The 26,864-nt window shown below is 37.4% G+C and overlaps 2 protein-coding genes across 6 annotated transcripts in view; both read right to left on the minus strand.

The window, feature by feature from the left end:
* The window catches only part of LOC128020240 (nuclear factor 7, ovary), a 257,606-nt gene that overhangs the window by 79,542 nt on the left and 151,200 nt on the right, over window positions 1–26,864 (minus strand). The gene's annotated exons all lie outside the window — the stretch shown is intronic.
* The window catches only part of LOC128020228 (FERM and PDZ domain-containing protein 4), a 54,459-nt gene that overhangs the window by 3,227 nt on the left and 24,368 nt on the right, over window positions 1–26,864 (minus strand). For 2 of the 3 annotated variants that reach the window (XM_052607005.1, XM_052607006.1), the window contains 14 exons: window positions 14,174–14,334; window positions 13,549–13,651; window positions 13,290–13,335; window positions 12,498–12,602; window positions 11,842–11,949; window positions 10,862–10,993; window positions 10,631–10,750; window positions 9,241–9,377; window positions 8,779–8,905; window positions 7,489–7,578; window positions 6,214–6,396; window positions 4,791–4,917; window positions 3,214–4,185; window positions 1,842–2,897 (listed from right to left, as the gene is read on the minus strand). In XM_052607005.1, the coding sequence (XP_052462965.1) occupies window positions 1,842–2,897; window positions 3,214–4,185; window positions 4,791–4,917; window positions 6,214–6,396; window positions 7,489–7,578; window positions 8,779–8,905; window positions 9,241–9,377; window positions 10,631–10,750; window positions 10,862–10,993; window positions 11,842–11,949; window positions 12,498–12,602; window positions 13,290–13,335; window positions 13,549–13,651; window positions 14,174–14,334 (3,467 nt within the window). Of the gene's footprint in view, window positions 1–1,841; window positions 2,898–3,213; window positions 4,186–4,790; window positions 4,918–6,213; window positions 6,397–7,488; window positions 7,579–8,778; window positions 8,906–9,240; window positions 9,378–10,630; window positions 10,751–10,861; window positions 10,994–11,841; window positions 11,950–12,497; window positions 12,603–13,289; window positions 13,336–13,548; window positions 13,652–14,173; window positions 14,335–24,331; window positions 24,394–26,864 lie in introns of all 3 variants that reach the window. The other variant, XM_052607007.1, reaches the window with a different exon arrangement.

A 26,864-nucleotide genomic window follows, 5' to 3' on the forward strand; every position in this document is an offset into this window, starting at 1 on the left:
CCACATCTACATCACCACATACTTTTTCATAGTTTGTAAGTTTAGTTTGGAGGGGGGAGTTCCAGCTCGTATCTGTTATTTTACTTATTCCTTCCTTTGTTGCTGGGCTTCCCGTCTCTTATTTTCGCTTACTTTTGTAATTTTTGTTCAAAGAATTTATTTGGGAAGTGCCAGCTATTGTCCATCTATTATCTACTATTGTGTCCCTTCTAAATCCTAGACCCTTATACAGGGACCGTAACACAGGAATAAACTGTCTCCACAGTGACTCATGTTGTGAGAATCTTCTTTTAAAGCAAAATATAGGAAAATCATGAAGCCTCGTGGAGTGAGCAAGACGCCCAATACTCAAGGAGAAAAGGTTTTTCCAGCAAGAACCCAAATATAAAGTCAAAGTTACACAGGAATGACTTCAAAACAATAACCTTTATGTCCTTTAGTGGGCAAGAGTCCAGGGCCAGTTGCACCGGCTTTGTGCAAATGACAACTTAGTACTCCTTAATGTCAAAACTAGGCTAAGTTAAGTTAAGCTAACTTATGCACTGCTATTTTTTTTTTCATTACACCTTTAAATGTATTTAAATAACTTACCAGGAGTAGCTGTTGGAATAACATATCATATTGATTTGTTTTCCATGCTATCTTAAATTCTTTAGACATACAGTATATGATAACATTAGCAATTAGACTTGTTTACATTTTAAGACAGATAATATTATGTGATAAAATGTATTTGTTAATGAACCAAACCTAACCAAATGCAATTATGTGTGCATGTCAAATAAATTTAGTTATAATAAATGTAATTACTTGTGTTTTTGTTGTATCATGATCCTTATTTCAAATAGTTTCTGATAAAAAAATGTCTATTATGTTATGCACGATTAAGTAGTATTTCTAAGGAATTATATTTTCACCATTATTTATGCAAGGCAAAATAATTTAGAATGAAGAATACACTAAAACTCATTGTGCTTAAACAACTTCTGCTTACGACTAAGAAGGCTGCTATTTGGATCATTGAAGGTAAACCTCAAATTAAGTGACTATTCATTACTTTATTGGAAGGGTTACCAACTAATAGCTACATTCTGCCTTAATAACAAATGATGCACATGCAATACAGAGTTGATATAGTTACAAAGAGTAACACACTAACTAGTAATAGTTACTAAGCCAGTAGTGTGGACTTTACACTTCAATTTAAGTAAGAACAGCTGGTGCAACCTGACCCAGATCTCAGTCCAGTTGAGAATTTATGTTGCATGGTCTTCATGTAACCTGACTAAGCATTTCTGTGAATCTGAGGGAGGGAGGAGAACATCTGTGTACAGATGTGAAGTTAAACTGTGAACTACAGCATCACACAGACTCAAGGTGAAACTACTAAATACAGAAATATACAGGGGGTGAATACTTATGCAAATTAGTGTTCATAACTATAATACATGTTTACACACAAATCAGGTTCACTTTGACATGAAAGGATATTCTTTAGTTGATCAGTGTCAAAAAAGCCCCAAATAAATCTGTGTGATTCTATGATGTAAATAAGAAAAGGCCAATGGGTGTAAATACTTTTGACCGGTACTGTATGATCAGTTTAGACCTTGAAAAGCTAATTTTAAGCCAGCTTTCCCGACACTATGTGGGAACCCTTAACTTGCTCACCAGCTCCAACAAATTGTTAAATTCTTCAGTTGCTGACCAACAATGTGAGTCTCTAATTCCACATGGTCAAGCTTTGCCGTTTCTACGTAACAAAAATAAACAGAAATAAAACCGTGTCGTTAGGTTAGCTGAATGTAACATCTGACTTGTTAAAGTTTCAATTGCTATACCTGTAGTTTCTCTGATCTTGGGCAACCTTTGGCATCCCTCTCGGCCCGACTCTTGGCCAGGCTGGCCGTGGTGTTTCCGCAAAAATGTTCCATCTACGTTCTGATTTGGATATCCAAGACCTTTCAGAGAGGACTCTCCTTGCAGATGGACACTATCTACCATGCACAGAGGAGAGTCCATTGGTGTCATGCAGCTACTGCTTCCTGTACTGCTGGCGGCATCGATAGACGAACATTGGGAACTCTGCAGAGAATGAATTCCCTCGCTCTGTAAAGACGACATCCTTTTGGACAAGTGGTACTCGTATAACCGTGTCACTTCCTGTTCAGAAGAAGCCGCCTTGCTCTGTTGATGTTCATTCCGGGCTCTCTCAATCATATACTGTTCTTTGGTGGGGGAACTTGTGTTCAAGTCTATTGAGTCATTCAAACTGACTTTTTGCGTTACCCTGTCTGCGTGCAATGGACCAACATCGCCAACCACCTCAGAGTAAATGTGCTCTTCAGATTTATTATTTCGAATCATATGCAATCTTTGATTGCTTTCTTGAAAAGAGTAAGACATCCTCTCCAAGTCAAAGGGACCTGAACACTGGGAATCCCGTCCATTGAAATTGTTGTACATCCCAACAAGTTCCTCAGATTCTGTGTTATTCAACTGACGGGATTCCACTCCGGCCCTCGTTTGCATCCCACCGTCTTGCTCCTTGATCTTCCCCTGTGACATTCCCATCATCACGTCCCTGTGCATTTTATTGAAGTAGTCGGTCAATGACTTGGTTTCCATTGTTTCTGGATCCATTTCAAAATTGGCAACCGCAGAGGACTGGGGGTCATTTAGAGATTCCCGGACCTCACAAGGCACCAATCGAAACTCGGTCTCCTCTTCAGCTAGAGTTTGGTACCCTTCGACTGTGGCTACTAACATTTTCAGACAGTTTTCGGAGAGTTTTTGAGCTGCGGCCAGCTCTGAGCTCTCCGTCATTTCAGACGAATTTGTCTCATTCCCAGAATCAGAAGAGGACTCAGGGCTAAAGGACCGAGATATTTCTACACCTGTGTGTCACAAAGAGACAAACATTTTAGCCATCACACCATACACCCATATATTTTAAAATTGTTTATTTGTACAAAACGTTGAAGGCTATGAAATGCAACAAATTTGAACATGAATGATGAAATACATGAACAAAAATGAACCACAAATTATAAGGAGATAACATTTACATTGCTAATATAACAAATGCACACACAATACATGGCATGGGGGTTGCATTGAAGACAATGGAATATGGGAAAACAAAACCAAAATAAAGGAATGGCTGGAAGGTTGTACAATGTCAATGAATGAATGTTACTATAGTGTAAGAACCTGAACTATTGTCCGATTGTGGATGAGACTGTTCCTCAGAGGCCGCCAAGGCTTCCAGAGCTTGTAGTGTGGAGACAACAGCGTCATTGAACACTTCCTCAGTCCCACTGGCCACTTGTGTGGGAACTGAATCGATCAGCGACACAGGGATGTCGTTTTTTAAGCCTTTTCGCTCTTGGTGGTCATCTTCATCTGAACTATCCCTGAACCCTGGCGGCGGAGCGGCAATTGCCAAGTTAAGCGATTGCAGCAGGTCGTCGCTGTCCTCCTCATCGTCGCCCTCCGGTGGTGGCGGAAGCGAAGTGAGGTCAATAATGTCGTCGCTCGATTCTGAAAGTGATAGGAGAGAGTTCGCCTTGTCCTTCATCTCTTCCATCATCATCATCATCATGTCCTCCTCGCAACTAATGTCATCATCATCCTCGGCGTCATCCGTAGTCTCGGCGTAGCAGATATCCCGCAGCAAAGGCTCCTCTATGCCTTCCGTCGTACCGAAGATCTTGGCATCGCCATAGACCATGTTGGAACCGTACTGGAAGCCGTCGACTTCCATTGATGCTTCCAGTGGCTTGTAGTCCTTCTGTTGCGCGTACATGTACCGGTGTTCCTCCAGAACTTCTGGGATGTCCTCCATCAGTCTTTGGTATCCCAAGTTCTGAGGGTTCACAAAGTCCAGTGGAGGATCGCTGAATATGAAGGACACCTTGGCGCTTCTGGGCGACTCTTGAGGTTTGCCTTTTGGGACACTGAAGTAGGGCTGAGGATGCATTTGGCTTCCTCTGCTCACCCTCTCTGCTTTCTCGTCCCCGTGCATACGATGCTGCGACTGGTGCATTTCAGAGACAGTGGGAGAAATATCAAACTCTCTTCGCCCACAGATGGCGTATTCGTGGTGGGGCTCATCACATGCACTGCAGGAACCGTAATTCCAGTCAATTGCCTGGTAGTTGTGCTTGAGCCTTGATTCTTGTCCTTAGACATAAACAAAAAAAGGAGAAGACACCAGTGTCAATTAGTTATTAAAATATCAGATTCACACCAAAACTATTTAAATAAGTGGTTGCTTAAACTTTTTGACTCTTTTGACTCTTAAGAGGACTATTCAAGGGCCCATTATATTAGCAAAAATATTTCTGTCAGCTGTATGACAAAGCTGGTTTTTAAATAGAATTAAATAAGTTGGTAACATTTACAAACATTAAAATCTGTTACCATTAACTAACAATGTAACATACTTGTAAAATATTTATTAATCTTGGATTATGTTAATTTCAACATTTAATAATGAATTATTAAAACCTGTTAATATTATTTTATTAGACTAACATGACCTAACAATGTAAAGGTGTATTTTTGTAACATAATTAGCCACAACAAATAAATACTGTAACAAATGTATTGCTCATTGCTAATTAATGTTAGTTAGTGCATTTATCAACTTTAACTAGAGGAACCTTACTGTAAAGTGTTGACCATAAATTCACCTTTTCAGTTTGCTGATGCTACTTTGAGTTGAGTTGATTCCAAGCTGACAAATTATCCGTTATATATTATTTAGTGCATGTTCATGCTCTTACCTGCAGTGTTACTGTTGTTCGCCATGTTAAAGATGGACCTCCGTGAATCGACCAGTAGCCTGTAATAACCAGCAGTCAAACACGCCAGGTTCATAGCGTCACTGGATTCCATTATAAGTGTGATGGGCTACAGAAAGAAATGTTTTGCAGAAGAAATGCATAAATAATCAGTAAATACAGCAATGGGAGGCTGTGCAGTTAAAAGTATTTAAGTGATCCTAAAACGTCCTTAGCTGTGGTTAAATTACAGTAACAAATGACTCTGAGTAGCTTATTGCACTTAATAAGAAAACAGTAGCATATACAATTTATTTTTCAATAAATAGTTACAGTACATTCATTAATATTAATAGCTTTTAGTTAATGCTTGCAAAGCAATGTAGCAAATGTATTGCATTTATTGAATTAAATTTCAGTTTTATAAAATAAAACATGCATATGTCAGTAACTATGAATTATTAATTAATGTTTTCATAAGCACTGGATAAAAGGGATATTGAATTATGCATTTAATTAAACTAGTGTAACGCATGTGTTAAGTATGCAATAAATAGTTTATCAATAATTTAATAATAATCAGAAACAATCTGACAAGTAATATAGTTTTTAGTTCATGTTTACAAAGCAATGTAGCAAACTTTATATATTGCATTTATGTTTTCATAATAAGCATTGAATAAAAGGCATTTTGAATTGTTATGTGTCTTTAAAGTTGTATACAATTGATGTTATGCACAGTATGTGGTAAATGTTCAATAAATAGTACTAAATTATCAATAATCAAAATAATATGCTGTCTAATATGGTTTAAGCTCACACTGGTAATGTAACAAACTTAATATATTGCATTTAAATGTTCTATTGCATTTATTGACTTAACTATCTTAACTATTGACTTTAAACTATGTATTATAAACAAAGCATTGAAATGTTTGTAACTATGAATTATTAATTCATATTATCATAATAAGAACTGGAAAAAGGGGATGTTGAATTGTTATGTGTCCATAATTTTGAATGCAATTGTAGTAATGCATGTGGTAAATAGTCAATACATAGTTTTAATTGATCAATAATTTATTGTCAAAGTAATAATGTTTTTAGTTCATGCATGCAAAGCAATGTATAAAACTTAAAATAATGCATACTGACTTAACTATCTATTTGATAAAGTGATGCGATTGTAAATATGAATTATTAAATCATGATTTCATTATCACAACTAGATGAAAGGGATGCAGAATATAAAGGATGTTGTCTTTAATACTGTTATAATATTTAATAATGCACGTGGATGTCAATGTCCAAAAAATATTCAGCCACATTTAAAAATGTTTGAATGTCATTCCATTATAAAGAGAAATATTAAATCAAATGTTTTCTGCAAACAAATGGAACTCTTCTTCGTTTTTATCCATCGCACCTTAACATCCAGGACGTGGAGCTCCACTCGCACGTTCCTTTCGTCCTCCGTGAACATCTCGATTCGGTTGACGTGGCTGAAGTCGGCCAGCAGCGCCACCAGGTTGGTTTTGGTGTTGATGACATGACTGATGCCGTAGCGTGGCCCTACCAGCAGCGTCACCTCCGTGTGTTTCTCTCCTTGCTGTCAGATCACAAATAATACTGTGTGAAACAGCACATGAAGCTAATGTACTAAAACAACACATTTTTATTATTATTTAAATGAGTGCTAGTTATAATAGAGAGGAGTATATGTAAATCTAAAATCTATAATGGTTGCATAGTTATCTTTACTGAAGAAAAATAGCAAAAACTAATCATACAGAAATCAGATAGAAAATGATGCTAAAACACAAAAATACAGTGATTTTTTTTTTATTTGTTTATAATTTAATAATTTTTTTTCTAATGAAAACCAGAAACCAAGTTCTATTTACTAAATATAATTAACTGTAAAACTAATTAAATCAAAATAAATCAAAACTTCACACACATGAAAATACTGTAAAATATTGATGTTTATAATCTGATATTTAACAAAAATATATAATTAATATTATTAATTCTGATATTATTATTTCTATATTTATTATTATATCAATGATTAATGATTAGAAATCATATTTTCATTATAAAACAGCAAAACTAAAACAAATCATATGCTTCACAAGCTATATATCAATAATATAAAAATATTAGAAATATTTTTAAACTAGAGAAATAACAACATACTAGAAAAATAAATCATACTTCTTATACTAGAAAAAGAAAATAGTGTGAAACATTATTTATAATTTTTTATTATTTATAACATATATAATATAATTATATAATTTAACAATTTTTAACAACAACAACAACAACAACAATTTTATTAAATTTTCTTTACAAAACAGAAATGAAAAAAAAAATATATACTTAAGCTAGAAACAAAATTTCAATGTAAATCATTATTGATTTGTTTATAATTAAATTATTTTATTAACAAGATAAATAAAATAAATATAAATAATTTTCTTAAAGAAAAACTGAAATAACGGCAATAAATAAATAAATAGATTTCATAAACTTCATATGCAAGGGAATTAATATATAGTGTATTGGCCTGAATCAGCTCAAAGGATGTTTGAACCTTTCTGAAATACACCTGTACCTTTAAACATCTGGATGTGCCCTGAAAGCTCTCGGCTGCGGATGTAATGACAGCTCTGAGAATGCGAATCTTTGCACTTACGACCAGCGTGGACTTGAACACTTGTCCTCCGTACAGCCGGAGATCACTCAGATATTTCAGGTAGTGGACCTTCGCCTGCAACGCCGTCAGCTTCAACACACAGCACAAATCCCAGCAGAATTAGGGAACAGAAAGTGTAAATATCAGAAATAGAGCACTCTTTCTTCTGCTTTTGAATATGTGCCTCTGGGAAAAACAAGTCCAACAGGTTTAGACTGTGCTTACAAAATGCTTTATAATAATATTATAATAGTGCAATATATACAATAACATAAAATATAATGCAGTACATTATATCTGATTGTTGGTTACATTTTTATCTTGGTTTTCAATTAACTGAATATTTAATCTCCTTATACATCACATACATTATAACAAATAATCTTTTTTATACAGTTTTTGATATATAAGCACACATAAATACTAAAAATGAACATGCACATACACATATTAATTTTAAACTGACTTATTGATTGATACATACACGCAATTTTATGGAAGAAAAATAATGACAAATTCTTAGAAACAAAAAAGCATGTTGAATTGCACTAACTGAAAAATAATGCATTATTATATACAACTTTATATATATATATATATATATGCAGGCATTGCTTTAGAGGTTACAGTCAGTGCTCAGACCATTGGCCACACACTGGAACAAGTCGGTTTGCACGGCCGTCGTCCCAGAAGGAAGCCTCTTCTGAAGCTGGATCACAAGAAGACGACCTGTCCAAGAGCGAGACTTACTAGAACCATGTCCCGTGGTCTGATGAAACTAAGATAGGCTTGTTTGTGCTCAGGTGGTGTCCAGAATGTGTGTTGACTCCCTGGTGAGGAGAACCAAGACAACTGTGTCTTCCCTGCGCTTCACTGACGGAAACATGGATTCCAGAAGCAGAACATGACGCCTTCCTTTCAGAAACTGGGCACAATGGCAGTTTTCCAACATGATAACGAACACAAACACTGCCAAGATCACAACTGCCTTGCTCGTTTTTTTTTTTCAGTTAGAGCGATTCAGCATGCTTTTTTGTTTCAAAGACATTTGTCATTATTTTTCATCCATACAATTTATATATTTAAATACCAGTCTTTTTGCATATTCCAAACATTTTTTAAATAAAGTGTTATATTCAACAGTATACACTATTAGTCTTTGCTATGAGTGCTGTATTGAGAATCGCGTAAATCCTAATCCACATTGTATCATGCGTTGAGGAATCAGGGTTTTCAAAGGCAGCTGAAAAGATCGATTTTAATTCATTTTTCATATGAAAGTTTCTTCACCTTTTTGCCAGGAGGCACCAGGTTCTGGTTGGTTTTCAGGATGTGTGTGAGCGCTTTCTTGATGTTCTTCTCTTTCATGCTGCACAGAACCGCTGGAGGCAGGAACTGCGCCAGACCCCACTCCTTTCTGTAGAGACAAGATCTAATCCCAATCATTTTCCTTCTTTGGTGAAACACAAACACAGTTTTTTTTATTGAAAGTTGATGACTATTTATACATTTAAAAAACAACAACAACATAAAAAGCACTGTAGAGACAGCTAATATGAGCAAAAGTCATTTTAAGTGCTTGACAAATAAAACACATTTCTGAAATGCTGTTACTGCGTTTTGACTTTGAGTCATTCTGCAGAAAAAAAGCTGCATGAAAGCTCATAATATAATTCAGTTTTTGTGTATTTGTGTTTGGAACAACATGAGGGGCAAGTAAAAACAGTTTCTCCACGAGCGCTGAACACTCACTCAATGTATTTCAGCGAGACTTTCTGTGTTTGTTTGGTGCTGAGCGTCAGGATGTACATCTGGAGAGCAGCCAGGCGAAGCGCCGTGTCGTATTTGAGCTCAGAGCCGAAACGCTCCTGAACCACGTCCTTACAGCTCTGACAACCAGAACAAACACACAGCCTGATTTAGCGCGTTACAAACTGAAACAAACAGAAAATGACCCCCGTTAGACCATCCCAGATTAGGATGAGTTTGTTTCAGGTTTGTAGAAATGTAGCATTGCATCAGTGTCTCTTCAGTGGATGCTCTGCAGTGAATGGGTGCCGTCAGAATGAGAGTCTGATAAAAACATCCCAATAATCCACATCACTCCAGTCCATCAGTTAATGGCATGAGAAGACAAAAGATGAAAAAAATCCAACATTAAGACGTTTTTAACTTCAAACTGCTGCTTCTAGCTAAAATATAAGTCCATAATCCATAATAATACTTGAGTTGTCTCTCACATATTAGTTTAGATCTGTTTAAACGCTGCTTGATCTGTGCAGATTTCTCTCCTGATTCAGACCAGAACAATTTTTCACTGGAGAAAGCGTTATTATGGATTACGGACTATTATATTTTAATTTAATTTACTATATTTTAACTGGAATCAATGGTTTGAAGTTAAAAACATCTTAATGCTGGATTTGTTCTGGATTTGTTCATTCTGACGGCACCCATTCACCACAGAGCATCCACTTCTGAGACACTGATGCAATGCTACATTTCTCCAAATCTGACGAAGAAAGAAACTCATCCCTGGATGGCCTGAAGGTGAGAAAAATTTAATTTTGGGTGAACTATTCCTTTAATATCACAACACCAAGAAGGGCTACATGACAAACAAGACATTTTTCCTACAATTTACAGGAGCAATTTAAGATGCATATGCTGACTGAAATTTAACTTAAACTTTAAACATTACATTTTCATTTTCAATCATATTTCAGATAAAAATATGGCAACATTGCTTAATTTAAGTTAGTTTTAGTTGATGTACTAAAATGAATAAAACTAAAACTGAAATAAAAATGAATAAAAACTATATATATTTAAAAAAAATGCAAATACTACTAAAAAGACAAAAACTAAATAAAATTACTGAAGCTTCAACAAAAAATTAAAATGGAAACTACATATTACGCTTATTTTATATTACACTGCATCTTCTAATGACACAAACACTGTATAAAGAAACTCAATAAATAACGTTAAATGTAAACCTGATAAACAAACTAAATCTGATATGAATTCATTACTGGTTTCTGATAAATCAGGCTGAATAATATGGAGATTTTTCTGAGGAAAAGAATGGGAAGCATTCGGTGTTCAGTTATAAAAGACTACATTTCAAAAGATGTGTTACCTGAACGTAGAGGTAATCGAACGCAACAGCGTCTCTCCGGAGAAGATCCACCGGATCTTTTGGAAGGAAACTGATGCGGAAAAAGCATTTCATCTTATGTGAGCCCGGCCTTTGCGTCACCTAAAAAACAATCATACATCCATGTATTTCTCTGGGTTTCTCTGTTTATTCTCTCATCATGCATTCTTTCTTCTGTGGCACTCAGAAACATCATTCACCAGCTCGACAAACCTGCGTTAGCATCTCCTGCTCGTGCAGAAGCATTAGCTTTGTTGCAGATGATTCAGTCTTGTGCTCCAGCATCAGAGAGAAGTGCTCAATGCTTTTAATAGACAGCTTCTCTTGCAGGGTCTGAATAACATCCTTTCAAACAGAAGAACAACTCTTATTCATGTTCGACACCAACAACACGTCACATGCTAACGGCGTTAGAAATGGCCTAACAAATGAACAAACATTATATACACATATACATATATAATTGTAGGTAGATTACACAGTATTTCAAAATGTTATATAATCTAGCTGCAATCAAGTCAGAAGGATTCATTTTGAAACTAATATTTGCATTAATGCATACGTTTAAACATTTTGTCTATTATGAAACTTGTCAGTTATACTTTTTCAAATATGTTTGATCTACTTTCAAAGAAATATTGCATAAAATACACTGCTTTTTAAAAGTTTGAGCTCGGTAAGAGTTTTTGGGGGGCTCACCCATGCAGGCTGCATTTATTTAATAAAAAAATAGAGTAAATTGTTAAATATTATTACAATTTAAAATATCTGGTTTCTATTTTAATATACAGTAAACTGTAATTTATTTCTGTGATGCACGGCTGTATTTTCAGCATCATTCCTCCAGTCTTCGGTGTCACATGATCTTCAGAAATCAGAATAATATGATGATTTACTGTTTAGAAACATTTCTGATTATTATCTGTGTTGAACACAGCTGTGCAGATCAATATTTTTGTGGACACTGTGATGTATTTTATTTTTCAGGGTTCACAGATGAACAGCAGTTTATTTGAAATAGAAACCTTTTATAAAATTATACATTTCTTAACGGTTACTTCTGTTCAGTTGAATGCATCTTTGATAAATAATAAAATTTGCTTGCCACCATAACATTTTAATACACCATCTATACTGTGTGCAGAGTATTTCTGCTGATATGGAGCATCAGAAGTGATCCTGTGTGTAAATACCTTAATGGAGGTGTTGCTGTCGAACCTAAAGGACTTTGTTTGTCCGTTTTCCAGATACACCTTCAAGACGTTTGGCATGAATAGCAGAGAAGTATCCTTCACCGTCTCCTGCGGATGAAAACACCCCGTCATGTTTCTAACATCTCCTGAATAATCACATCTAAAGTGGCTTTCATCTGTTCACTGATCGCTCAGTGATTCACATCGCTGTGATGATGTCAGCACAAAACACATGCGGCTGCATATTTATAATCATTAACCTCTTGTTGTGCCACTAATTAAGACGTACAGTATGAATGAACACTGATTTAAGTAACGTCTATCTTCATAATCTTTCATCACAATGCAAAAATTTGCTTTAGAGCTAAATCACTTTCCGGCTGACGACATCAATCCTCTTGTTCTAATCACAGGACTTCATTCTGGTGCATAACGTCCACTTTTCACAATCCAATCAATCTCAAGATGATTAAAATCAAAACCCTAAAGTGCTTCTCACTGAATTTCCAGTTTTCACTCAGAAATGTTAGATTATGCAAGTAAAATTGGTTCTGAAAGACAGTTTAGATCTTTATACTTTAAATAAATCCTTTGCAGCTGTAAATACTGTGATATATGACATGCTTTTTAAGCAAAACGTGACATTTTTGACTTACAGGCATCTGTCCGTTAATAATGACTTCTTCAGCAAAGCGCACTTTGACCGGATTGGATTTCAACTTGGCCTTTTTAGCTGCACTGATGAAGGCGGATTTGGGCGACTGGATGGGAATAACAGAGGAACAAAAGCAGTAAAAATTACTGAAATATCAATGCTATCAAGTCATTATCTTCTGCCTAAGAGCTGAGCCAGAAAATAATAAGCAGATCCAGATGGAATCCACAGCAGGGTTATTATCGACAACTAAAACTAAAAGCATAAAAAATATATTTTTGCTCCATGCAAAAAAGTACGTTAGCTGAAATATAGTATTTAAAAAACCTTAACCGAAACAAAAAGGAGAAATAGTGCCTTGGAAACTAACTGAACTAAGCTGAAGTAATTTAAACTAATAAATACAAATGAATAATACAATATCAGCATTAAAAATAACTAATAAAAATGACAAAGCACAACAAAATTTAACAAAAATGGTGCCTTAACAACTAGCTGAAATAAAATAAGTATTACAATTATTAAAACTAATAAATAACATTGAATATTAAAACTACATATATATATATATATATATATATATATATATATATATATATATATATATATATATATATATAGTATACCACTGAATAACAACTAAAATAAGAGTGATCTGCAGGCTTCTAGATTAGTGTTGTCTGTGGACTTCTGAAGAATTTAACCACAGTGTTATTGGTTGATAACCGCATCTTCAAATTAGCCAAAGTGCTGACAAACTTACATGCAAAACATAGTCAGTATGTTGACTTACAGGGTACGGCTGCACCACGGTCAGGACGATGGACTCCTTACAACTTCTGCACAAAATAATGAAAGATGACGATAAGAGAGTGAAATTCTCGAGATTTAATCAAGGTTACTTTGGGAAACCCTGATCTAATACAATGATATCTGACTCTTTTTGGGACCACAGTCTGTGCTCTTATTGCAGAAAGAAACTGCTGTTCTGTCAGCTGAATAACACGGTAGTAGATGAAGAATGAAAGTAGCAGGTTGATTGAGTTCAGTACCTGACCAGGTCAATGACTCGTTCCCGTGGAGCCGAACTCACGGCCTCCTCATTTATCATCACTATCTCGTCTCCTGGGATCAGCTTCCCTTCTGAAGGCCCTCCTGCACAATCATCACAAACACACATCACATTTGTGTTTATTTTATACTAATTTTTCTAAAAGATGGAATTCTAACAAAAGGCATCATGATAATGCACTTTGTTTTTGGCAATAAAAAACTTTATTTGGCAAATAAAGTTACAAAAGTTCTTTCAAAGTTTCTATTCATCAAAGTATCCTGAAAAATAAAATGCATCACATTTTCCACTAAAATATGAAGCAGCACATTGTTACTAATCAGACATGTTTCTTTTGCAGTTAATCAGCATATTAAAATGATTTCTGAAGATCACGTGACTTTGAAGTGACTATTAAACCTGTGTGTGACTCAGGATAGCAGGAATAAATCAAATTCACAAGTAAAACATCTGATTGAAATTGTAATAATATTTCAAATTTTCCACTGTATGTTTGATCAAATTAATTCAGCTTTGGTGAGCAGAAGAGACTAATGTTGCATGAAATGACTCAAATGTATGAGTAAATGTAGAAGAACTAGTTTAATCTCGGTCTGCTGGGATACCTGGAGTAACTGATCGAACCACCACTGGTTTCTCGCTGCCTGCAACGAAGCCGAAGCCGAGCACCGGGTCACGTCTCATTTCAATCTTTCGTGGTGCAGGAGGGACAAACTTATCCACATCAGCTCGCACTTCCTCCAAAGAACTGGACTGCGAGAGATGACTGAAAGACAGAGATAAACATCAAATTAGTACAATGTTAAGATGAACTCAAAACTGACTTGACTTTTTTAACCCTGTAAAGGGTTAACATAATAACATTCAGAAAAATCACATTTTTTAATTATATATATATATATATATATATATATATATATATATATATATATATATATAAAGCTTGCATATTGTCACGGAGACGAACCCCGTGATTCCCATTACTGGCCAGCAGAGGGCTCCATCTCCGGAATATTGACTCTTATGCACTCTCTCTCAACTACACTTCCCATCTACCCCGTGCATTGGACTCTGATCACCACACAGGTGCAGCTCTTTAGTACGGCTATATAAGCTGCACAATCACATCAATCAAACGCGAAGTCTTGTTTTGCTCCGGCTGACATTTCCAAGCGTTATTTCCTGTATTTGATTTCCTGTTACCAGTTCTGTTTGTTTACCGTCTCTTGAACCTTTGCTGCCTGCCACTTGACCTTGGATTGTTTGTTGGACTCTGAATCTTGCCTGTTACCTCTGAACTTCTGCCTGTGTTTGACGACGATTCTGGTTATCTCTACTGTTGTGTTTGCTGGTCCTGATCCCTGCCTGTACGACCTCGAGTCTTTCAATAAAGCCTGCAAAATGGATTCCCTGTCTGATGATGTGTTACAGAAGACTTCGCCAAAACCGAATCCAGCGGCTTACGATCATCTGTGTGCTACTATGGTAGCCCAGGCAAGTCAAATCGCTACTAACCAGCATCAATTGAATCGTCTCACTTCAACCGCGGAAGAACTGGTAAAGGCTGTTCAAAACCTCCACAGCACTGCCGTGACGTCACCCCCACCTGCAGCGGTCACCGCTTCCCACACGGCAGAAACGCCAACTCACGTTAATCCACGACTGGCTTACCCGGAGAAATTTGACGGGGACTCTACCAAGTGTAAGGGCTTCCTACTACAGTGCTCGCTGTTCGTTGAACAACAACCCACCCTTTACACCACTGATGCTGGTAGGATCGCCTTCGTGTGTTCATTATTAACGGGAAGAGCTTTGGAATGGATAACGGCTGTATGGCACGAGGATGGAACGGCGTTCACCACTTTCACTGATTTTCTGATACGATTCCGTGAGGTGTTTGATCACCCCCGAGAGGGGAAAGGAGCGGGTGAGCGTTTGCTTGAACTGTCGCAGGGAGGATTAACAGCAGCGGAATATGCCTTGAACTTTCGTACTTTGGCTGCTCAGACGTCATGGGTGAGTGACACGCTGAAGGTATTGTTTCGTAAGGGGCTTAATCACGAGCTGCAAACCGAACTCGCTTGCCGTGATGAAGGGAGGACTCTGAGTGATCTTATCTCACTGACTATAACCATTGATAATCTGCAACGCTCTCGCCGTGTCAGTGCTCAACGCCTCTTCCCCGCTGCGGTAACGCGACCCGCAGAAACTACAGAACCTATGCAGATCAACTCCTATCATCTGACTGATGAGGAACGTCACCGCCGCAGGGTTAACCGACTCTGTCTCTACTGTGGCGCTTCGGGACATCTACGAATCACTTGCCCCTCTCGTCGCTCTTCTCACACTCTGAAATCGGTGAGTGTACCTTTTAACTGTGTGTCAGTCCCTCTGGTAATCAAGACCGACAAGGTTCGAGTAGCCACCACTGCTCTACTGGACTCAGGAGCAGCTGGGAACTTTATCTCTGAGGAATTTGCCAGAAGGAATAACATCTCTTTAATTTCATGCACTAATTCTCTGTCTGTAGCCACAATAGATGGACGCCCTCTAGGGTCTGGACTGATCACTCACCGCACCCAAGAGCTGCAAATGTTAACCGGTCTGCTACACCAAGAAACCATTCAATTCTACGTGCTCCCTGTATCTAACACCCCTGTTATTTTGGGATTGCCCTGGCTCAGACTGCATGATCCTCAGGTGTCGTGGAGAGAGGGACAAATTCTTAGATGGAGCTCCCAGTGTCAGAAATCATGCCTCTCGACCATCTCTCCCATGAAGGTACAAGTTGTCACATTAGACCCGGAGTCCACCAGCATTCCCAATCTGCCCAAGGAGTATCACGATCTCGTCACCGCCTTCAGCAAGGTACAAGCAAACACATTACCACCACACCGCAGCCATGATTGTGCCATTGATCTCATTCCAGGCTCATCACCACCCCGGGGTCGAATATTCCCATTATCATTACCCGAGTCAGAAGCTATGGCCAAGTACATCAAGGAGGAGCTGGAGAAGGGGTTCATACGTCCATCCACCTCTCCTGCTTCAGCTGGCTTCTTCTTTGTCCGCAAGAAGGATGGAGGTCTGCGTCCTTGCATCGATTATCGTGGACTCAATGAAATAACAGTAAAGTTTCGCTATCCTCTACCACTGGTGCCCTCTGCATTGGAACAGCTACGTACTGCACAGTACTACACCAAATTGGATTTGCGCTGCGCATACAACCTCATCCGCATTAGGGAGGGGGACGAGTGGAAGACAGCTTTCTCAACCACCAATGGGCACTACGAATACCGGGTGATGCCGTTTGGACTGGTCAATAGTCCTTCGGTTTTCCAATCCTTTGTCAATGACATCTTCAGAGACATGCTAAATAGAACGGTTATCATATACATTGACGATATCTTAATCTATTCAGATACCCTGGAGGAACATGTCCAACATGTGAGAGCTGTGCTGCAAAGACTCATTGAACACCAACTCTATGCAAAGGCGGAGAAGTGTGAATTCCATACCACCTCTACCACCTTCCTGGGGTACGTCATCAGCCCAGAGGGGGTCGCCATGGATGAGAGCAAAGTCAATGCCGTTCTCAAGTGGTCAGTACCAAGGACACTAAAGGAGCTCCAACGCTTTCTGGGGTTTGCTAATTTCTATCGCCGTTTCATCAGGAACTTCAGCTCTGTGGTTAGTCCCCTCACGTCTATGGTCAAGAAAGGAACCCATCGGCTACACTGGGCTGAAGCTGCTCTTCAAGCTTTCCAGGAACTAAAGAGAAGGTTTGTGACCGCCCCCATACTCCATCATCCTGACCCATCTCTTCAGTTTCTCGTCGAGGTGGATGCCTCCAACACTGGTATCGGGGCTATTCTCTCCCAACGCCAGAGTTCTACTGCTAAACTCCACCCATGTGCCTTTTACTCCCGCAAACTCAATGCTGCTGAACGTAACTACGACGTTGGAGACCGTGAACTTCTCGCTATGAAAGCGGCCTTCGAGGAGTGGAGACACTGGCTGGAGGGGGCCAACTTTCCTTTCTCCGTACTAACCGATCATAAGAACCTTGAGTATTTGCGCTCAGCCAAGCGCCTCAATCCACGGCAGGCCAGATGGTCACTGTTCTTCTCCCGATTTGACTTCTCAGTTACCTACCGTCCAGGCTCCAAGAACACTAAGGCAGATGCGCTTTCCCGTATCCACGAAGATGAACAGATCTCATCCGAACCTGAATCCATACTCCCTTTCAAGGTAATCATTGCACCCGTACAATGGGACATCATGACGCTTATCCAGCAACACAACTCTCAACATGCACCTCCAACAACTTGCCCTCCTGATAAGGTTTACGTACCACCCACTCTACGCGATCAAATACTCAACCACACGCACTGTCTGCCCTCATCTGGCCACCCAGGTATCACGGCCACCATTCATCTGCTGCAGAACCGGTTCTGGTGGGAATCATTGCCCAAAGACACCATTGCCTTCATCCAGCAATGCCAAACCTGTAATGCGCACAAAACTCCACGCCAATTGCCAGCCGGATTACTCCAACCACTCCCCATTCCACAACGACCTTGGTCCCACATTGCAATAGACTTTATCACTGATCTACCTGTCTCTCAAGGTAACACTGTCATCCTTACTGTGATTGATCGATTCTCCAAAGCCTGCCGCCTTATTCCCCTGCCCAAACTGCCTACTGCTCTGCAAACTGCTGAACTACTATGTAACTGGGTCTTCCGTCTCTACGGACTACCTGAAGATATCGTCTCCGATAGAGGTCCTCAGTTCACGTCTCATCTCTGGAAAGCCTTCTTCCAAGCCCTCAATGTAAACGTGAGTCTGACCTCCGGTTACCACCCTCAATCCAACGGTCAGGTCGAAAGACTCAATCAGGAACTCACCCGGTTCCTGAGATCTTATTGTAGTTCCAACCAAGAGGATTGGGCCCAGTACCTCCTTTGGGCTGAGTACGCACAGAACTCTCTGGTCAAGCCAGCTACTGGTATCACCCCCTTTAGATGCATCCTAGGCTATCAGCCTCCCATGTTTCCCTGGTCTGGGGAACCCACCGACGTACCCGCCGTCACGGACTGGCTGCAACGCAGTGAGGAGACTTGGAACCAAGCCCATGTACACCTTCAACGAGCCATCCGTCGTCAAAAGGAACAGGCTGACCACCGTCGGCGTCCTGGGCCGGTATACCAACCAGGTCAATGGGTGTGGCTCTCTACCCGAGATCTCCGTCTTCGACTACCCTGCAAGAAGTTGAGTCCGAGGTACGTGGGTCCATTCAAAATTACACATCAGATCACTCCTGTGTCATTCCGTCTTGCATTACCTGACACCTATCGCATCTCTCCTACGTTTCATGTATCTCTGCTCAAGCCCGCTGTTGCCCCTGGAGAAGAGGGAGAGGGGAGGTCCCGTGAGCAGAGTCCCCAGCCCGTCCAGATAGAGACTGAGGAAACTTACCAGGTGCGAGAACTTCTTAACTCCAGACGTCGTGGACGCATTCTGCAGTATCTGGTCGACTGGGAGGGGTACGGTCCGGAGGAACAATCCTGGGTCAATGCTGATGACATACTAGACCCCAACCTAATCACAGAGTTTCATCGGTTACATCCGGAGAGACCGGCCCCTCGACCACGCGGCAGACCCCGACGTCGTCTACCATCTCACGCCAGGAGTCGCTCGCAGGGAGGGGGCTCTGTCACGGAGACGAACCCCGTGATTCCCATTACTGGCCAGCAGAGGGCTCCATCTCCGGAATATTGACTCTTATGCACTCTCTCTCAACTACACTTCCCATCTACCCCGTGCATTGGACTCTGATCACCACACAGGTGCAGCTCTTTAGTACGGCTATATAAGCTGCACAATCACATCAATCAAACGCGAAGTCTTGTTTTGCTCCGGCTGACATTTCCAAGCGTTATTTCCTGTATTTGATTTCCTGTTACCAGTTCTGTTTGTTTACCGTCTCTTGAACCTTTGCTGCCTGCCACTTGACCTTGGATTGTTTGTTGGACTCTGAATCTTGCCTGTTACCTCTGAACTTCTGCCTGTGTTTGACGACGATTCTGGTTATCTCTACTGTTGTGTTTGCTGGTCCTGATCCCTGCCTGTACGACCTCGAGTCTTTCAATAAAGCCTGCAAAATGGATTCCCTGTCTGATGATGTGTTACACATATGTCTTTTTTTGTATTGTTATTTGATCCACAACATACAGTAAATTTAAATGGGAAATCATTTGAACTAATGGCAGTAAATAATGGAGTGCCACAAGGATCTGTCTTAGGCCCTCTGCTATTTTCAATAAATATATTATTGCATATATTAAGCTTGCATATGTCTTTTTTGTATCATTATTTGATCCACACCATACAGTAAATTTAAATGGGAAATCATCTGAATTAATGGAAGTAAATTATGGAGTGCCACAAGGATCTGTCTTAGGCCCTCTGCTATTTTCAATAAATATGTTGCCCTTTGGTATTATTATCAGAAAATATGGGATTAGTTTCCATTTTTATGTTGACAATACTCAGCTATATATTTCAACCATAAAGACCATAAGGCTTTTTTGGCTCAAATAATCTGATATAGTGAGAATATGGAGAGGGGAAAACAGCTCAAATTTATTCAGATACTCAAACAGAGCAAAAATATGCAATTCGGTGCAGATGCTGATATTTCTATGGACATAAAGTGATGAAATCACACTTGTTTCCTCTGGTGTCCAGATTGCATAACTCTGACTGACCTCTTTCATAACAGTAACATCTGAGACATGAGGTTTACATTTTCACATAGTGGATCTGAATGCAATAAAGACTGTGGAAATGATCGGCCTCCGCGGGAACATCGATGCTGTGGTTGTCACAGTTCTCAAGGCTCCCGGGAACTGTAATTTAGTGGGAGGAGAACAATGACTTTCTAGTACAAAAGGTTGATGGGAGAAAGTGCTACAAGTGAAGGAACTACTGCAAATGTGGATGACCCAGTTACACACTGTAATCATTTAAAAGTGTTGGCTGGTACAGTTGAGTCACCTCACACTTCAACACGCCACGTCATCTGAGAAGAGAAAAACTGGATGTGATATTATTACAGTAAAATTTGAAAGTCATACTGAATGCGTTAAGAACAGTGTTAATGTGTGTAATATTAACAGTACAATTTATATTTTGGTCATACAGAATATATATATATATATATATATATTTTTCAAATCATTATACATTTGATTTATTATTATTATTATTATTATTATTATTATTATTATTATTATTAGTATTATTATTATTATTATTATTATTATTATTATTATTATTTTACAAATATACCTATTGAAGTCATCCGGTGAAAAAAAAAAAAAACATTCCTGTATTTTGTCATATCACAAAACATTTAGCCGAAAAACAAAATACTGTAATATCAGTTTTCCCCTACTCCTGAGTCATGAGATAAATTCATTCATTCATTCATTCATTCATTCATTCAGTATTTAATTTAGCCTTTAATTCATGTTTGAATGATGTCAGGAGGATATTAAGGTTTGCCAAAGATTACGGCAGAGGCAAACACAGTTAATGTGTGCACGTTCTGTGTATTGTTTATGGATAATAGCAATAATGCTTGTCTGGAAACAAGATGCACTGGTTTATGAGATGCAGACTTGAGCAAAACTACATTTCTGAGCATCTTCTGCAGGTGCATGTGAAGTAAAACACACAAAGCATGATTCACACACCTAATGTATATCTTTACCTCTTCATTTCCTTACATAACTTAAGTGCTAATAAAGCTTCCCGTCATGGTCTGTCTCTGAACAAAATACATCCGTTGGTCTTTATGTGGAGCTCAGTGTCCTACTATCTTTATTTTATCACTCAGCATAAGATTTTATTGTGAATTTAATGGCATTATGTTTCTGCATGCCACTCAGGTAACCGGCAAATGGACTTTACATCACATCTTCTCGCATTTCACTAATCTAATCAGTGCTAGTTGCCCAGCTATTGCTCACTCTTTATATCATCTAGCATTTGTCGGTCTGTGAAGCGTGAGCTGCACGTCGTTAGCTAATTGAAGCCGTGGGCTGGAGGAGGCGGGGATGAAGCGCCATCATTCTCGACACATGTTCCAGCGCACCGCGAAGGGCTACAATTAATCTTTCAAGCCACGCAAGAGCGCGAGAGGCTGTGAGCGCACTGCATGAGATGATACTAAGAGCAGTTACACACAGGTTTAGCAACAAATCTGTAAAAGGGCCATTAGCTCACGAATGAGTCTTTGTTTAATAAATCTGGAAGCTGTAACACTAGACCAACGAATGGATGTATTTGTGAAATGCAGTGGGCGGTGTGACCAAAATCTTTTATCACTACATGTTTTTACTCAAAAGTCAAGCAAGTCTTTGTAAAACAGCCAATATACACATCTATGATTTTCAGCTGAATTCTGTTTTATTTTATTTTGGTTTGCTGTCACATTAAGACAAGACACTTTAGGTGAGATTTATATTATTAAAAATGTAAGAAATATATATCACTTTGCCTACTGGATTAATCACAAGTTTTCTTACATGTTTTGTTTAAATATGCAAATTTGCAGGTAACTAAAAATGAAGACAATTAAAAAAAACATTTTTATTGCTTGAAATAAAACATGCATTATTTTTTATTTATTTAAGCACATTTTTAAAGCAACACCTCATTTTCATATAATTTAAATAGCTAACTAAAAAAAAAATATATGTAATTTAATATGCAGTTATTTGCATATATTTCTATAAGATAAATCTGAACATTTGATAAAGCCATGTTCTAATAAAAATTGCTGACTTTGAGATAAAAGTTTTTACAAGGTACATTTTTTTTTAAATCACTCCATAAATTAAAAAAAAATATTGTCAACAACTAAAAGAAAAAAAAAACATTTTCATGAAATTTTGAATGATATTTAAACAAACTCCTCAGTAAAAAACGTCAGAATAAAGATAGAAATAAAACTGTAAATTATAGTTTTTGGCTTATGTAAGCAGGCTTTAAAGATACTTATTGTATTTGAAATCTACAGGTGCAAATAGATAAAGTGCAATAAACACTTAAATGTGCATTATCTATGTTTTCCGTCCTATAGTAAAAAAAAAAAAAAGACGCCATGTTATAGAAGCAAAACTTCTTCAAATTGTCCAGTGCATGAAAAAAACAACAAAAAAACAAACAAACAATGGTTTTACCTTAGAGTTCCTTGCCTTAAACAAAATCTTGACTATGTTGGGACTCAACCCGCTCTGCATTATTCACATTACTCTCTCTTTGCCCGTCTGTCTCAGATGTAAGGGAAAGTAAGCAGTGCAAATTGACATTTCTACCATTGCAAAGTAAATATTTTAACACCATCTGACCATAATGAAAAAGAACACACTGTAAATCTCTCTGGATAAATGCATCCACCAAATGCATGAATATTAAACGCATTCATGCAGCAATGACCAAATTATCCAGGTTAATGCTGGATGATCGCAGTGAGGCGAGAGCTGAGATAAAAATATGAATGGGATTTGTGCCATCACTCAGAGGAGCATGAACACGGCAAGCCCTGAAAAACATATGGGATGCAGGAAATGCGGCGCCTTCTCTTTAGCCACGACCAGCTGCTTTAGATGGCCGGCGTCCCAAAATCTTGAGCGCTGAGGACACTGATGACCAATGTAATGTGTGCAAACGGGTCCTGCCTTTAAAAGAGTATTTCATATAATTCAATCCATCAACAAGTGACTGAATAAGTGCGTTGATATTTTATAATAAAACTAAGGGAGAGTATGAGCGTAAAGTTTGGAATAATAAGGATTATTTTTTTTTATTTAATTTTTTTCTGCTCGCTAAAGCTGCATTTATTTGATCAAAAATACAGTAAAAATAGAGAAATATTATTCCAATTTGAAACAACTCTTTTCTGTGTGAATCTGTGTTAAAGTGTAATTTATTTTTGTGATGCACAGCTGTATTTTCAGCATCATTCCTCCAGTCTTCAGTGTCACATGATCTTCAGAAATCAGAATAATATGATGATTTACTGCTCAATTATCATTTGTGCACAATTATTAATAATGGTTCTTATTAAAATGAATGTTAAAAAATATTTTTGCTGATTAATAGTTTTAAATATATATATATATATATATATTTATATATATATATATATATATATATATATATATATATATATATATATATATATATATATATATATATATATATATATATATAGATATAGATATTGCAAACTTTCATCTAGTAGTGTACTGATTTAAAACTTCAAAAAAAATTAAATAATACAGAAATAGTGCACACTTCATGAAAAAAGATAATAGAAAAAGTCATCTGACCTGTGTTTGTGCAGTATCTCAGATCAAAGTTAAATGAACACAGAAGCAATGCAAACTGTGGCACTGAAAAAAAAAAGTTGCTTATTTGCAAATTACAAAGAAAATTTAGAAGATTGCACTAAAAATGTAAATGTTGTCATGCAATATCTTAACTTTTAAGATGTTTTGTTCAACATTCAACTGAGAGCTAAAACTAAAACCTAAGCTAAAACGTAAAATGCAATAGAACTATATCCATGCAAATAAGTTCTGGTGTATGTCAGATGTTAGATGTCTTGTTGTTTCCAGCAGTCTGACGGTGTGAATAGAGCACAAATGATCTGTGATGATGATTATTATTATGGTGATTTCACTGACTGCCGTTTTATCTGATGCAGCGATGATTCACCCCATTATTCAGTCTTCTTCAACTGCCTCATCTGAAACATTCACAAGACAAAAGACACAAATCACAAGTCCTGCGCAAGAAGCGAACGACATTCAAACAAAAGAGCACATCATGACTAAATGCCAAACCAAACATGCAAAACTCATTCTGAATGCTGCTGCTGCTAACAGACTATTTTATCAACCGGCATTTCTCCCAGATAACCGGCAGAGAGCAAATCTGATCAGACACGAGAGGTTTTAGAATTGTGTTAGGTGAATTATTCGGGTCAAAAGCTCCAGCTTAATGCGTCTGGTTAATGGAGTCTCTGTGAAGGTGGACATTACTGCTTCTCATCTTACCTGAGCAATCAAATTAACCAGGTGAGGTGACGGTGAGATACTCTTACAGCTCTTCGAGCCGTCTATCGCCTGCATAACCAGCACCTTAACTCAAATAAAAGCTCATCTGAAACGCTCTACATAAGCAGCGATCGTGAAACCCGATGCATAATTGATTTCAATGCCGTTACTGTTAGTTAGAGTCAAGTTACTTTACTTAAAGCCTTTATACATAATGCAGTATAAAAGTATTTTAATGCATTAGCGCTGTAAGATATCATGAATAATTGTAAACACAGTTATAATATCTATTCATTGTTACACTTTTAGAAAGTGTAATGTATTAAAACACACAGCAAACAACTGATTTGCAAATTGGTTACAATTCTGAAAAGATGCATTACAATGTACATAATGAATAGTTTTATAATGCATTATACATGAGTGTTACACAAAACTCTCTAAAGTAAAAATGACCAAAAGCATCTAAAAAGTTCATGCAATATACCAGAGGTGCTTAAACATTTTAATACAAAGGGCAAAAAATATCAATCAATATCAAACTTGTTTTATATGATAGTCGATAATTGATTTAAATAATTAAAAAAAAATAATAATTACAAAAAAAAAATAAATACAATTTACTTTCATGTTTTTGTTTTACATTTAACATTTGTTAGTGTTTTTGTTGTGCGTTTATATATATATATATATATATATATATATATATATATATATATATATATATATATATATATATAAAATAAACAGAAATATAAAAATATATATATATTTTTTTTTCTTTTCATTTTTTCATTGCAATAAGGCATGGGGGATTGATTGATAATAATGGGTTAAAAGTAAATACTGCATTACATCCAAATATGTTATATTAAAATAAATTTCATTTAAAACAATTTAAATACATTAGAAACATTTTTTAATTATGTTTTAAATTAAATGTATTTATATTGTTTTTAAAATCCAAATGCAAACATAAAAACAAAAACAAGTAAATAAAATACAACAAAAATATAAATGTGCTTCAATGGCATGATTTTTCATAGTTTTCCCCTCCTGTTGTAATATGGCATGGTGGATACAAATTATTTTTTTTAAAATGTTTATTTTTTAAATTAAATTTACTTATATAATTTGTTCACATTTCAATAAATATTTACATTTAAAAGCACACCTTATTTATTTTCTTTTTCTTCTTTTCATATTTTCCCCTTCTCTTGCAACGTAACATGCTGAACCAAGCCAAAGGTCATCACAGGTCATCTCTGGCCTGCGGCCGCTGGTTTTGGCATCTTTATACACCTTTCTGAGTACTTTGTGTTGATGCATTTAATCGCTGCCAACAAACACAGCCTACAAGGTTTTGGAGTGAAGCCCGCGTGTCTCTTATGTAAACTGTGGTGTGTTCATTTAAAGAGGACTGTAGTGTTAAATGATAGCAGAAACCCAACGCACAGCCATTTCATTTCCATTTTCGACTCTAACACCTCGAACAGGGTTTGAAAAATGTCCTACTTAACAAAGATTCCAGAATACGGAAGCGCTCTAATTTCTCTCTAATTATAAATGGTCCGCTACACTGATAGAGAAGGATTGCAAGATTTAAAGCAGGCGCTGATCCAGCTGGCCCAGATCTGATCCCTCTAGTTACAAAACACATGAAACAAGGGCCAGAATCAGCAGATAATCTCAGTATAAAGGAAATTAGATTCGGACAAGCACAAATTATATCTGTGAATTACATCGGTGAAGAAAAGAATGGACTTGTTTTGTGCAATTAACTATTTCAGCATGCAAAAACAAAGACTGTGTCCAGTTTGCTTAAATAATGAAAATAATTTGGTGAAGGATTCAGTTTTCACTTAGAAATTGCTAGTGATTTCTCCAAGAGGCTATATTCATCCAGGTATTCACAGTGGTTTTTGCCTTATTGATCTTTGCAATTGTACACTCAAGGCAAACTATACAATGAAAAGAGACTATCCAAAATTGTTTCAGGTTTGTATCTGGAGTTATCCACTGCTGTAAAATAGCTTTTTTGCAGCTGTGAACCCTGCCATCAACACTCTTTTGTCACCTAAAGAAAACTGGTACTTTGAATCATCATTTAATAATAGTAAACAGGGGTCCTGATCCAGATATAGACCTGTACGATCAGGTA

The sequence above is a fragment of the Carassius gibelio genome, chromosome A9, assembly GCF_023724105.1.
Source record: "Carassius gibelio isolate Cgi1373 ecotype wild population from Czech Republic chromosome A9, carGib1.2-hapl.c, whole genome shotgun sequence".
NCBI classification, from domain to species: Eukaryota; Metazoa; Chordata; class Actinopteri; order Cypriniformes; family Cyprinidae; genus Carassius; species Carassius gibelio.